The sequence below is a fragment of the Henckelia pumila genome, chromosome 4, assembly GCF_033568475.1.
Source record: "Henckelia pumila isolate YLH828 chromosome 4, ASM3356847v2, whole genome shotgun sequence".
NCBI classification, from domain to species: Eukaryota; Viridiplantae; Streptophyta; class Magnoliopsida; order Lamiales; family Gesneriaceae; genus Henckelia; species Henckelia pumila.
The window spans coordinates 144,006,503-144,021,160 of record NC_133123.1 but is presented as its reverse complement, the minus strand read 5'-3'; the positions used below and the strand labels follow the sequence as shown (position 1 = coordinate 144,021,160).

The window sequence follows — 14,658 nt, the reverse complement described above, 5'->3', positions numbered from 1 at the left end:
TTAAAGGCCTTGGAGTGAGAGTGTCAGTCCGCAATTCCAGGGTAGTGGCCACGATCTGGATCGTGGGTGCGGTAGTTGCCCATGTTTGCCTGTCACGTACGATGAACCCGGAAAGGTCGGGTTTATGATAATCGTGGGGATCATGCCCCTAAAACATGGGCTTTATATAAGTCATGCAGACCTGGTTTCCCGGGCTCCTGAGGCTACTGGGCTGCCTTAATACGGACCTACCACTCCGGGGCATTCGTGGCCCTGCCCCCTGGCTTACCGGGGCATCACTACTCATCCCAAAAATAGTCAGACTAGAGTCTTACTCGCTGTCCTGACTTACAGTCCCGCCACCCTTGCTTTAATACAACCCTGTAATCCCTGACTCTTTATGTCCCTGCCCCCCGGGGCATTCGTGGCCATGCCCCCCTGGCTTGCCAGGGCATCAATATATAAGAAATAAATAAATATATTGGATGAAAAGTGGTTGATAGATAAACGGTTTATTTAAATTTGAAATTGAAGATGATAATAGATTTCATAGAGAGAGTATAATTTTGATTTCGACCTCTTTACTATTTATTCATATAAATTACTGAGTATATTTTTATAGGATGGATGTGTAATTTGACGTTGGTGTAATTTTAATGGATTAAATCGATTAATATAATTGCCTCAAGCTTTATATATAATATATAATATATATAATATAGATATAGATATAGATTTTTAGTATAGATATTAGATAATTATGAAAAAACGCACATTAAATGTGCTGATGTGCATATATAGTATTCGTTATAGGTTACTCAACAATTTATTGTAAACTTAATTGCCTATGCAATGGTTTTAATTTCAAGGCATATATATATATTTATAATAAAATTTCCGAATAATAATATATTTTCCAGAGGGAAATTTCTAAATTTTACTTGATATATCAGTATTTTTCCTTAAAAATAAATATACCATACTTTTTTAAAATTTTAAATATTAAAAATTAATATATTACATTATTAATTAGATGAAATAAGTGATTTTTTAGAAAATTGAAGAAAAAACCAAACTATCAAAAGTGATTATTTAAAAATAATGTATCTATATGAAAAAATCAAACTATCAAAAGTAATTATTTTAAAATAATGTATCTATATCGAGGACGTTGTTATTATTATTATTATTTTATTATTATTAAACAAAAGAATAGGAAAACAGCAATTTTGGTCCTATATGTTTGTCACTTTGTGATTTCGGTCCTCTCTGTTTTCAAATTTCAGTTTTAGTCATGTTCCAATTTTTTGCTATTTCAGTCATTTTTTTTTCGAAAATGCTTACGTGACACTATATACGTCAGCTCCACATCAACACTGCATTTATGCCACATTAGCGCCACATCGAAAAAAAGGAATAAAATTGTAAAAAAAAAAAAGATAGCTGAGTAAAACTGAAATATGAAAACATGTAGAACTAAAATAGCAAAACAACAAATCTACAAAACCAAAAAAACAATTTTTTCCCAAAAAAATACAGATGGTTATTATGATTTATGTCAGTTAAAATTAGATTTATGGCTATGGGTCGGAAAAAGGCCCGCACTCAAATCCTCAACGGCGGCCCAATTCACTCCCTTCTTCGATCCTAATTCTACAATCAGTCGGCATTTCCGACACAGCGCAATCAATCCTCTAGGGTTTATGATAAACTTACACCAACAACCCATTTTCTTTAAATTCTAGCAATCTTTACGGGGATTTCGTTTTCTGGTACGTCGCTGGTAAATTCCGAAGCAGCTTGTCCTGTTTGAAATTGCTTTCCAATTTGCCATTTTTTTTACAGTTCCTGGCGTCTCTAAGTTCACATTGATATCGTATGCGCCCATGGTTCTTCTAGGGGACTATTTAAAATTTATTTAAATTCCATCATTAATTTACTAATTTCTTCGATGGTAGGTCGAATCTTAATCCTTTGAGGCTAAGATTATGAGTAGTTTCATGTGTTGTGGAGTTCTTTATTTGTTTTTCCCCCCTCTTTTTTCTTTTGGATTGTTATGACACTAAATAAGTGTTGCCATTTGCAGGTTTTGTGGGCCGTTCCTGGTTCTTGCTACAGGCATGGCAAGTAACCCCCCCTCATCTGGTTCTCAGGTAGAGTTTCTTTGTAGCATGTACTTGATCTGATATTGGACTATGATTCGGTTTTTTGGTTTTGAGGAATTTCTCATGGATTAGGCATAGGAGAAATGGGAAAATTATAATCTTGGCAAGATATGGCAGCTTGAATGCTTGATACAACACTGAATTATTGACTTTGGCATCTGATCATACAAAGACTAATAATATTGAGGGAAACAATTTGAAATTTGGGTAACTATTGATATAATTAGGGTTATAATTCTTCCATGTTGATCGAGGTAGCTGAAACTTGACAATACAGTCTGGCATCAAAATCGTGGTGTGTACTCTTGGTTAGATTACGAATGTTGATTGTTTTTTTAGTTGGTTTTTTTATTTCAATTATCTCTGGAGAAGTTAAGATTTAAATTGAAATTCGAGGTTCTAATATCTTTTGATGCATTTGTTACGTAGTCACTTTGGCCACCACCGGCATCTGGATCCATGAACTCTCCGGGTTTTGCTTCTCCCTATGCTATGCAAGTATGTAATTTGATTTATATTTTCTCACATCATCATTTTCTAGGAGTGATAAAACTAAAACAGAGGGCATCATGAACGTACTTTTTCGTTGCTACAGTTCCGTCCAGCTGCTCCGGCGCCACAACTACAGCCATTTATTACTGCATCAGCCACCCAGCAATTTCCACCTGTAGGGCAGGAACAAAATCTTGGGGTCCCTCCTGGTCAAAATCATCTGCTTCCTTTTTCTCAACCAATCCAACAGTTTCTGCCACGGAGCGGTCAGCTTGGACTTGCGACACCATCTTCATATGCTCAAATAAATATGCCCGTCACATCAGGCATGCCACAGCCACAGGCTACTGCTCCAAGCCATGGAATCTCATTTTCATCATCCTACACTGTAAGAAAATTGGCAGATATTTCTTTCTCTCATATGCTTTGAAGAACAACAAATTTTATCGTCTTTACCTCCTTTCAGTTTGCACCATCTTCTTTTGGCTTGTCACAAAACATCATTAACGTGCCGCCCCACTTCCAACCTTCATCCCAATTCTCTGCACCTGTTGGTTCTTCTACTGGACAACCATGGTTGCACTCAAGCCAGGACACACCAGTTGTTGCACCATTGCAGCAAGGTAGCCAGCAAGCCGTGGCTATTGGTGCCCCAATCACGGTAATTGCCCTTTTCTTGTTTCTCTTTCATATTTATTTTAGTGCAGCTAGTTTTGGTTTATAATAATAAGGTCAAGGGATTCTGAAACATCAAATCGAATTTTATTGTTGTACTTATTATCTAGAAGTGATGTGCTGCTCCAGTTTTCATTCATTTTCTCTCACTCATCACTTATCCTGCTCCAGTTTTCATTCATTTTCTGTTACTCATCACTTATCTTGTGCATGAGACTATTTTAATTATCATATTACTTTTTCCCGTGCTGCTTTTTAATTATTTGGCTACCTTAGCAGACAACTTACGCAGGCAAAAATGTCTGCAGTCTGCTTCATGCACTTGCTTATTTATGCAATTTCCTGCTTTATGCAGAAGAATCATGAACAAGTATGGCTAGACAAAATTTACCTTGCATTTGAGTCTGGTAGAATAACATAATGTGGACAATTAGATTTAGCCCTAATGGAACATTGACAAATGAAGTTATGAAGAAGAGAGAACAAGATTGGAAGTACCTGCTACATAATTGCTAATATCAGTTGAAGAGTTGATGCCGTAGTTGACACTGCTAATGTTAAAATTTATAAAAAACCTGGAAACACTGTAAATGACTCCAGATCTCTTTAAATGTACCAGTTTATGAGAATGATTTGCATTATTAGTTCACTTTCGTGTAATGGCTTCAAGCTTTGGGAATTCTATCTAGTTATTTGATAAAATTTACTCAAGAGCCACTTGCAGCATGAATATTGTGGGTTTTTTTGTTTCGTCTTTCCATGTTTGGTTCTACCTGAAGTTTGTGTGATTGTGTTTCCGGTCTTTGCTCTAAGACAGAGAAATCTGGAGATTAAATATTCTCAGGGAGGATCTTATTGCTGACTTGTCCTTTTGTATCAAGTTTTAATATTTGAAATTTTGAGGAAACTGGATGGTTTTATGTATTAATAGTATATTTATTATGTGCTAAGAATTTATGTATACTTTTATTTTTACTTGAAATTGCAGACACTGGGTTGTCATACATTCTTGTAAAAATCTGTGAAGGGTTATGTTCATGTTATGTGTTGATGTTTTGATCTCAAAATGCAGTTGGAAGCACGTCCCCATTCTATGTCATAGCCATTTTGCATTTCCTTTGTTAATACTTTACTCGCCGTGACTGCATTTTTTCAATCTGTCTTTGTAATGTTCCAGGCTATTAATGGGTCCAGTTCTTCTCAGCAGGTTGGTTCTGATTGGCAAGAATACGAAGCTGCTGATGGAAGAAGGTAAATTATAGAATTGATTTGGTTTTGCAATCTTATGATTCACCTATTAATTTATATTGTGATGCCAACTGGAATTTTGAAGGCAGATATGGCTTGATCTGCTTCCTTTTGTCAGTGGATCAAATTAAACTACTGGTTAATGAAGTTGTACTACTACACTATGACAGTTGGATATTTTTGTCTCCTTAGCTTCATTTGCTATTTTCAACCCTATTACACTGTTGTGTTCTGTAATTCTAATCCCAATTGTGCTGTCACAAATTTTATAACAATAAAATTAATTTCTCAGATATTACTACAACAAGGTCACCAAGCAATCCAGCTGGGAGAAGCCTCTCGAGTTGATGACTTCTCTGGAGGTGTGTTATTTTCTTGGACATTATATTCTCAAGTGTTGAGGGTCGCTTGTTTCTTTGAGTCATATATTTCGGTCCGCTCCTAATATGTGCAATACTATCCTATTCTGTGGTTATTAAAAAATAGTCGACTCTGTTTTATGCATATTCTCATTTTCTTTGCATGTCCTTCCACTGGTTTCTAGATGTCATGGCAAGTCAGGAGAATATAACAACTTAGCGACTGCTCTTTATCCTCACTTTGAAGGAGCTTTCACTTTCTCGAGGCAGGCCAATTTGCTATTTACATTTTACATGTAATGTTGGGATTTAAATTTTTATGAAATAATCACTTAATGTTGTTGTCTCGCTTTAGTATAACAATTTGTGTGGGTTGGGGATTGTATGCTCATGTTTAGCTAAGTTGTTTGTTCTCATGTGGTTCTTTCTCGTGAATATTTCAGTCATTGACTATTTTTCTTCTCTCGTGTGATGAATATAATTTTATCCGCATTTCACCTGAGTTAACGGTACTTTGCACCTTCCTTATTTAGGCCTGGTTTGACATGCAATTTATTAAATCCATTGGTTATTTCAGCATTTATTTGGTGTTTCATTGACTTTTCTCTTATTTCATGATTATGTGTGCTTTGTCCGTTGGTGTGCGATATACGTATGGTGTTTCATTTACTTTACTTTTTCATAAAAAAATTATGCTGATTTAATGGCATTTGGTCTATCTCATTTCATTTTGGTGGTTCTCTAAGAGTTCTACAGGCACAGATTCTTAATCTCATTGTCACCAGTATGAAATGGTACATGACATCTGGATGGAAAGTAATGATACTGAATATTCACCTGCTTCTAATGCTTTTGCAGTTTCATTGTACATGATTTTGTTGCAATCCTTTTTCTCTTCTGGTTTTCATTTTTTTATTTGGCTCTCCCCTTCAAATTTGATGATTTTATGATTTTTTACGGATGCACTTTTAAAATAATTATTTAAAAAGGTTCATGGATGAGATTACCGGGCTATGTAATCTGCTACCACTTGACAGGAATGAGAAAGGATCTGCCTCAGGCAGTAGGCTGGTAAAGAATGCAGAAAACAAGGCTTGTTTTGGGCAGAAGTTGAGAAGAAAATTAGCAGAAATTCTTGAGTGTGTGGAGACTGACATATGTACGACTGAATTCTAAGTATCTACGAGTTCTTTGACAAGATTGCCCCTGTTCCTATGCTCACATAAACATATTAAAACTAGGAAAGCAACTTGATCCAAACAAATTTGAATAAACTTCTAGAGCACTTTATTTCTCAATCCTAATGGTGGTGGGATTGTGTTAGTTAATCAAACATGCTAAGCTGATTTTGTCAGTTAAGTAGTTCTGGATTGCCATAGACAAGTGATGTTTTTCTATGAAAGGAAGATGGAAAATGTATATTATTTCTCATAGAATGAGAAGGTGAAGGGGAGAGAGTATGCATTTGTCACTGATCAAACATTAATTCCAATTGATAACATTTTGTATCATTTAGGCATAAGCGAGTCGAAGAGGCTAATGAATTTTGATTACACTTGTACTGTTGTATGATTGTTGTTTCATTTATCTAGTGAGGCTCATTTACTGTCTACGTGACATAGGGATCATCTTTTTGTTCTCATGAGCTCATAGGCAGCCATGTGTACTGGATTCTATCTTCTATCGTCTATCACTGTTTTTTTGAATGGCTAAATATCTTTTTTCTTCCAATATAATGATACATTCATCACTTACATTCTTGCATTTTTTAATTACATTGGGGTTTCAACATTTTCTATGTTTGTGAATTTGATAAATTTGACATGATCGTAGAACATAGTTGTGTCTTGCTGTCTTGAAAAGTTGTAATTAACTCATCTAATAGAGAACTTGTGCTTTGAACAGAGAGCTGATTCATTAACTGTCTGGAAAGAATTCACTACTCCGGAGGGTCGAAAGTGAGTTGGCTTGCAATTTTTTTTATAGTTTGTTAAACGTATCCTTTGGAGTGTCCCGGATGTATTATTTTAATCGGTATGTCATAATATATTGATACAGAAAGTTGACCTAATTTGACTTCCTCAGGTATTATTACAACAAGGAAACTAAGCAATCTAAATGGACCATTCCTGTTGAGTTGAAGGTTTGTTGGATGAGAATTCTTTTAGTAGGATTATTTTTCCTTTCCTTGCACTAACTCTTGTCCTTCTGCTTCCAGTTGGCTCGCGAACAGGCTGAAATGACTGCTGCCCAAAGAGCTCATCCAGAACTGAATCCTGAACAACCTTCTGCTACCGTCAATTTGTCCAGCTCCACTACACCACCAACTCCTGGAGTTGCTGCACCTGTTCCAGTTGTTGCTGCACCCATTGGCTCAGATGCTAATACATCCTCTCCCTTAATTTCTGAACCCCTTGGTACTCCTGCAATAAAAACTGCTTCCACAAGTGAGATTGGGATGCCAATGGTTGAAAATGTTAATATATCCCCTTCTGAAGTTCCTGAAAGTTCTGGCGTTCCAGCTATGTTGTCAAATGCCAATTCAACAGCAATGTATGGAACTCTTCAATTTTTTACTTTTAATTATGTTATATTTATTGTTTGATTGATTTCTCCATGAAAATGATTTAGTGCGAGCACAGAGAATCCATCATCCCATGTTGTCTCTAGTCCAATAGGTGGAGCTTCTATTCAGGATATTGAGGTATGCTAGCTTGTCAATGGTTCATTTTACAGTCAGCAGTTCATCCTGTATTGGCTATTTCTGAAATTTTTAAAGCGTTGACCTTATCTTTCAGCTCAAATATCACTTCAAACTTTTCTTTTCTTATACTACTTCATTCGGCTCAAACATTTCTTTGGTTTATCATTTTATTCAGCCGAAACGCTTGTATGGTGGGCGAAGCGTTGTTTCTTGTTATTTTATTCAACTCATTAAAATTTTCTGAAACTATCTTGAGTTAAAAAAGGACACTAAAGGGGCTTGAGTTTTTGTTTGATGGGCTGCGAACGGTCAGAAAAATATTTTGAAGTGATGAATTTCAGTTATTTCAGGAGGCAAAGCGAGGGATGGCTGCTGCAGGGAAGATAAATGTCACACCGGTGGAACAGAAAACAGAGGATGCGGAAACTTTCATATATGCTAGCAAGCAGGTGCAAATTTTGAGATGCTTTGTTTCTTGTTTTAATGTAAGGGAAGGATGTATTCATGTCATTTCTTTCTGTTCAGGAGGCAAAGAATGCATTTAAATCACTCTTAGAGTCTGCAAATGTTGAGGCTGATTGGAATTGGGACCAGGTGTGTATTCATCCGATCTGTTATTTTTTGACTTTGAATTGCTGAACGATAATGAGTCATGTCACATCAGGCTATGCGAGTGATAATCAACGACAAACGATATGGTGCTCTGAAAACCCTTGGTGAACGCAAACAAGCATTTAATGAGGTGATTATTTTCTAAATATTTGGTTAATTTACTGTCATATATATATATATAGAAAAGTTTTAAGCTGCCCAACAAATTCCTGCCCACTTCATCCCCAACCATTGAAACCCGGTGCCGGGTTTTAGTTGGTTTTGTTTTTGATTTTTTGCACCACTTAAACCCGGCACCGGGTTTTAGTGGTCGGGCATGAAGTTGACATCATTTGTTGGGCAGCTGAAAATTTCTATATATATATGTGTGTGTGTGTGCGTGCATTTTTTATTTTATTTTTTGCAGATATTACTTTTCATATTATGATATTATCTGAGGAACAATGGCTTTGACTTGTCCTTTTATCCGTCTTATTTACGTCTCAGTACTTGATGCAAAGGAAAAAAGTGGAAGCTGAAGAGAGGCGTCTCAGGCAGAGAAAAGCAAAGGAGGAATTCATGAAGATGCTGGAAGTAAGCATCAGGCTCCTTTCAATATCAAGTCTTCTATCCCAGTGTATCTCTTACTCTGCGTTGTTTTAATTCTACTGCCATCTTTATTCTGTGCCTCATATACTTGTTGTGGACAGTGTTTTTGTTTCCCACTGCTACTTCGCTTGAACTTTTAATTTTGGTTGCTATAATGCTGGCAATTTAATGTTTTGGTTTTATTCTTCTTTTGCAATTTGCCTTGAATGAAAGCTGATAGTAATGTTTTCCTGTTAGGAATCAGAAGAACTCACATCATCCACACGGTGGAGGTTGGTTACCTACTCTCTTTTTTAAGTAAATACCAGGCTAAGATTTTCTAATCGAACATTTAAACGTTTTGTGCATTAACCAGCAAATCAGTGACAATGTTTGAGGATGATAAACGATTCAAGGCTGTCGAGAAAGATGCTGAACGTGAGGATATCTTTAGAAACTACTTGGTTGATCTTCATAAAAAGGTCGAGACTTGTTTTGTGTCCTTATTTGCTGTCTTAGACGTGACATATGACCTGAAATATTCTTAATCTTCACATCTCTGCTGTCTTTTGCAGGAAAGAGCAAAGGCTCAAGAGGAGTATCGTCAAAATAGGCTTGAATTTCGGCAGTTTCTAGAAGCATGCAGCTTTATAAAGGTATAATGCCTTCTAGCACCTTTTCTCTTTCTGCTAGCCAATGTTTTTCACATCGTTTGCGCTGTGCAGGTGGATAGCCAGTGGCGCAAGGTTCAAGATCTCGTGGAAGAAGATGAAATTTGCACACGCCTTGATAAAATAGATCGGCTGGATATTTTTCAGGTGAACTTCCATTCATGATTTTGTCATGGTACTTTTCTGCTTACACAGTTACAGTCCTCAGCTACCCACACAAGATTAGCAGTTCTTTTGGTTTCCTTCTCTTTCACATCATATAAACCTTGGATCAAGTCATTTGGAATTTCGGTTCAGATCATTCCTACTTTTGAATGTTTAACCAGTTTAAGAATTATCATGTTTTGTTGCTTGACTTTTATGTAATCTGTTACCGCAGGATTATATCCGTGACTTGGAGAAGGAGGAGGATGAGCAGAAAAAAAGACAGAAGGTGTTCTTGGAATCAAACTTATGTGGTAATTACATCCCAATCCTATCATTTTCTTGATTGTGACTGATTTTTGTTTTAATTACATCAGGAACAATTAAGACGAGCTGAACGTAAAAACCGTGATGCATTTCGCAAGATGATGGAAGAACATGTTGCTGATGGCACTTTTACGGCTAAAACACACTGGCGAGATTACTGTCAGAAGGTACAACCCTTTTATTTTTCTCTGAAGAAGAATTCCTCTGTTTGATAAGTATCAACTGCTTGTTTTTGATGATTGATATTTCCGTGATTGTGTTTATCCTATTTTTTTGTGGTTCGATTTTCAGGTCAAGGATTCTGAGCCGTATGAAGCTGTTGCCTCAAATACTTCGGGTTCCACTCCCAAAGATTTGTTTGAGGATGTCGCTGAAGAATTGGAGAAAAAGGTAATTTGATCCTTTAGGTTAGACAACAAGACCTAGCTGTAAGGTTAAGGCTGGGGCCTTAGTTGGAGGTTTAATTTCGACATTGCGCCAACTAATGTTGATATGATATGATTATGCAAAGCAAAGTCAAATTATCTGCCTTAAGTCACCAATATTGCCTCCATTTTTTTGTTGTTATTCGATATTGGCTCTATTTACTAGCACAAGTGACATTTGTTTACCATAGATCAAATGAGGGCTATGTACTGGCAATTCCGGATATTTTGGAGTGCCTTTTACTGTTTATTTGGACTTGTCCCTGAGCTTTTTAAGAAATGATTGTTTTGTGTAATCATCATAAATGGTGCATTTTTTCATCTGCAAGTTTCAATTTATATGCTTCCCGATTATCTATCATGCCAATTCTTGCTTTGTATGCCATGTTTTTAATTTTGTTGATTATACCACTTGACTATAGTCATGTACTTCAAATTTTAGGCCTGTACTTGTTAGCATCACTATAGGCTCATTTTTTAAATCTTTTAGTAGCTTTATTTGATTTATTTTGGCAGTACTTCATCTCTTAAGTGTGTGTTTTCAAGTATCATTCTGCTCGACCTCATCTGTTCTGTATGTGGTGTTGTCTAAGTAGTAATATATCATTTACGTAACCAGCATTTCAAGCAAGAAATTACTTCGTGTATTGAAAGTTTTTACCAATAGAGGTCGTTATGAGTAATGCTTGAACATACTGATTTGCATCTCTTAGGTGTTCACATCTTTTTATTGAATTCTTTATTGTTATGTGGAGGTTCATTTGGTCAATGACTTTTTGGGTGCTGTTAACAATTTTTGTATTGTGCAGTATGATGAAGACAAAGTTCGCATAAAGGACGTGTTGAAGCTGGAAAAGGTAGGATTCTCAAATTTTTCTCTCTTTCATCCCATGATCTATTTGGTTTTTTTTTTTCTGAATGTAATTGTTTTTTATACGTATATTTCTAGATCACTATTTCATCAACATGGACATTTGAAGTCTTTGAGTCCTCTATTAAGGATGGCATAGGTTCCCCCTCAATATCTGACATTAATTTACAGGTATAGTTTTCATTTTTTTCATTTCTATTCCCTGAAAATTATGCTTGAGATTCTTGTCCCCTTGACGAACTTGTGAGTTTCATAGGCAAAAGCATTTCTCGCCGGCCACGATACCATTCCTGATTTCTTTTGCAAGAGAATAAACTTGTCGGTTGAATAAATTGTCATAAGCATGATATTTCGAAATTTTATCGTTTGAGTTCTTCTATTGTATCAATGTACTTGGGCTAGTCAAGATGTTTTACCCTAGGGAAATTTCTGGATTTCGGATTTTCCCATTTTTTTTAACCCTCCATGTTTAATTCATGCTAATAAGGTTTACACTGGACCTGAGTCGTGTAAAAGTCTGGATCTTGAGGTTAATTGTTGAGTGTGCTATTAATTTGAAATTGCAGCTCATTTTTGAAGACCTAATTGAGAGATCAAGGGATAAAGAGGAGAAAGAATCTAAGAAACTTAAACGTCTAGCCAAAGATTTCACCGACAAACTGAGCACCATTAAGGTATGTGAAATCAATTTGAGGGTGGTAGCTTTTTCATGCGTCTTACAATTTATCCAGTAAAATAGTTTGGAACTGTTGCTTTTATCAGGAAATAAATGCATTTTCAAGTTGGGAGGAATGCAAAGAACTTGTCGAGGGCAGCTCAGAGTACAGGTTAAATCTTTTCTGTATTGGATATTACATGTATTTTGAAAAACTTGAATATATGTGCTACCAATATGATGTATGTTGAAAATTTTTGGTTTCTTGTATTGACCGTATATTCTAGGTCAATGAGGGAAGAAAGTTTATGCCGGGAGATATTTGATGAATATGTTTCTCGCTTGCAAGAGAAAATGAAGGAGAAGGAACGCAAGCGAGAAGAGGAAAAGGTAATGAAATTCTTGAGTCATTAATTTATATGGCTGAACATTTTTCTGGTGGTCGGTTATCAGTTATCACCCAACCATGTTAGAGCAACTTGGTCTCTTTTGTATGCTTTGTGGTTATGAATACAATCGTGTATTAGGCAGAAATAGAACAATTGTTTTTTGCTTGTTAAATTTGTTTGCGTATTGATCAGTGGCATGCTTCTATGTATTCCTCCACTGGATATTGGCTTTCCAGCATTCATTTTTCAGGATTGTCAACTATTTATTTGTTTTTTCTATTGCTATATTTGCAGGCCAAAAAGGAGAAAGAGAAAGAGCGGGAGGAGAAGGAGAAGGAGAAGGAGAAGGAGAAGGAGAAGGAGAAGAGAAAGGATAAAGAGAGAAGAGAAAAAGAGAGAGACAAAGAAGACCGAGACAGAGATGCTGATCGTGAGAAAGAAAAGGACAAGGGGAAAGATCATTCCAGAAAAGATGAAGTTGAGAGTGAGAGTATGGATGTTTTTGAAAGTCATGGACACAAAGATGACAAAAAAAGGGAAAAGGACAAAGAGCGTAGACATAGGAAGCGGCATCAGAGCACAGCTGATGATGCAATTTCTGATAAGGATGAGAAAGATGAGACAAAGAAATCTCGCCGGCATGGTAGTGACCGTAAAAAGTCAAGAAAGGTGATTAAGTTCTCGCTTAGTTTTCCCTATTTTGTTGTCTTGACTTTTTCATTCTTTATTCCTAAACAAAGTCAGATGTAGAAAGTTTACACGTTTGCACATTTCTTTTCAGCATAACTATTCCCCTGAATCAGATAGTGAAAGTAGACACAAGAGACACAAAAGAGATTACCATGATGGATATCGAAGAAATGGGGGGCACGAGGAGCTTGAAGATGGTGAACTTGGTGAGGATGGGGAGATACAATAGTTAATGCCATTTCATTTTGTTATGCGTCGATTAGAAGTTCACATAAGTAAATTGTGGTATTTTGTGGCACTGATAACTGTCTACATGTCTCTTCGCCTGACAATAACGTGATATTGATATCTACTGTGTCAGAGAAATTTTTCCGTGAGGATTACTTCTCGATGTGTTCGGAGTCAGTGTTATTTATATACCTATTGACCATCTGTCTGAGAACACCTTGGTTATTTTCTCTCTATAATTGCAGCAATCGGTAAATTCTTTAAATCAAACTGTTTTCACCAGTCATATAAATTTTGTTCTTCGGGACATGCAAGTTTTGGTTTGAAGGTATGCTCTCAGTTTCTCTGAACTCGAGCTCTTTTCCTTTGATGCATACGCATGGTTCAGTTATTGCATGTTCTAAGAAGGCTAGGTCACCACCTCACTAAGTAGTTGCTGTCATCAAAATCGTTTGTTTACATTTCATGACTTTATTTATCATAGCGAATGGTGGTCCAAAACATTTATCGGAGAAGGCCCCCATCACATTCACATGATGGCAACATTGAATTCTTGTATACATAAATTGATGATAGAGGTGTAGTTTCCAGAATATCTTCGTGCTCTGATTGATGAATGCCATGATTGAGTTAAAATAGTAGATTAAGCACAAAAGTTGTAAATACAACTGTACTAGGAACTGAAGCTATCTCTTGGGTTAAGAAACTTAGCGATGTTATTTATTAAAATGTCATATGAAAATGGAAGAATCGGTGATGCTCCTCTGCTGCGTGTTCTTAGAATGTCCGAGACTTTGAGATTTTGAGATCACAAAAAATGGTCTTATGGTCTGACATTTTTCTCTCTTAATTTTATCATTCTACATTACGGTTTAGTGTCTTGTTAATTTTTAAAGTTATTGTATGATCTATATAAATTTAATCAATTCAAAATGTATTATGATATTTCGTTATTTCTTACGGTTCTGATATTATCATCTCGACTTGAATATAAATCAAATTAACCGTAAACAAGGTTGTTGTGTGGACCGGTACACTAGTATATATGAAACTTGAAATTTTGATTGCAGTCGTGCAAGAAGGGAAAGACAAAACTCGACCATTTATGAGTGCACTAAACAATTTCACAAGGAGTCCGTGTGTCTGCCCATCCGAAACCTTGTTTTCTTCCTGTCTATGTGGGGGTCCACTACGCAAGAAGATTGTTTTCCTTTCGAAATTCAAATTTAAATATAAATCGAGTTCTATTTAATTTAATTATACTTGATAATCAAAACGTTAAATTTTTTTTTTGATCGACGTATAGACCTTTTTCTTAGTGTCGGACTGATCCCATATTGGCTCGTTTATTCGTCTCATTTCTTTTAAAACTCGAGGGATAGAAATATAATGCATGGTCAGTAAATGAATCTATCAGATACTTACCTTATTCTTGAGCTGTTCAAACTTCAATGTCA

The 14,658-nt window shown here is 36.0% G+C and overlaps 1 protein-coding gene across 6 annotated transcripts; it reads left to right on the top strand.

Moving 5' to 3' along the window:
* Positions 1-1,594: 1,594 nt before the first annotated feature.
* Positions 1,595-13,405, top strand: LOC140865101 (pre-mRNA-processing protein 40A). 6 transcript variants are annotated; one of them, XM_073269612.1, is made up of 29 exons: positions 1,595-1,751; positions 2,066-2,132; positions 2,574-2,642; positions 2,740-3,024; positions 3,103-3,297; positions 4,489-4,562; positions 4,852-4,921; positions 6,824-6,876; positions 7,004-7,061; positions 7,137-7,471; positions 7,550-7,622; positions 7,964-8,071; positions 8,148-8,216; positions 8,287-8,364; positions 8,721-8,807; positions 9,060-9,094; positions 9,178-9,283; positions 9,377-9,457; positions 9,527-9,619; positions 9,852-9,905; positions 9,994-10,110; positions 10,235-10,333; positions 11,178-11,225; positions 11,318-11,410; positions 11,806-11,913; positions 12,002-12,066; positions 12,182-12,284; positions 12,590-12,952; positions 13,065-13,405. In XM_073269612.1, exons 2-29 carry the CDS (start codon positions 2,100-2,102, stop codon positions 13,200-13,202), a joined length of 3,090 nt encoding a protein of 1,029 aa, XP_073125713.1. In that variant the 5' UTR covers positions 1,595-1,751; positions 2,066-2,099; the 3' UTR covers positions 13,203-13,405. The 6 variants fall into 6 exon arrangements, with proteins under 6 accessions (XP_073125713.1, XP_073125715.1, XP_073125714.1 ...); XM_073269614.1 differs by having other exon boundaries at positions 1,596-1,751; positions 4,519-4,562; positions 12,578-12,952; XM_073269613.1 differs by having other exon boundaries at positions 1,596-1,751; positions 4,516-4,562; positions 12,578-12,952.
* Positions 13,406-14,658: the final 1,253 nt, after the last annotated feature.

Bases quoted from the DNA above. Each gene is read 5' to 3' on its own strand.
- LOC140865101 (XM_073269609.1), top strand. From the start codon at position 2,100: ATGGCAAGTAACCCCCCCTCATCTGGTTCTCAG. The intron at 7,472-7,549 runs GTATGGAACTCT...AAAATGATTTAG, and splicing joins AATGCCAATTCAACAGCAAT to TGCGAGCACAGAGAATCCAT. The intron at 12,067-12,181 runs GTTAAATCTTTT...CGTATATTCTAG, and splicing joins GAGGGCAGCTCAGAGTACAG to GTCAATGAGGGAAGAAAGTT.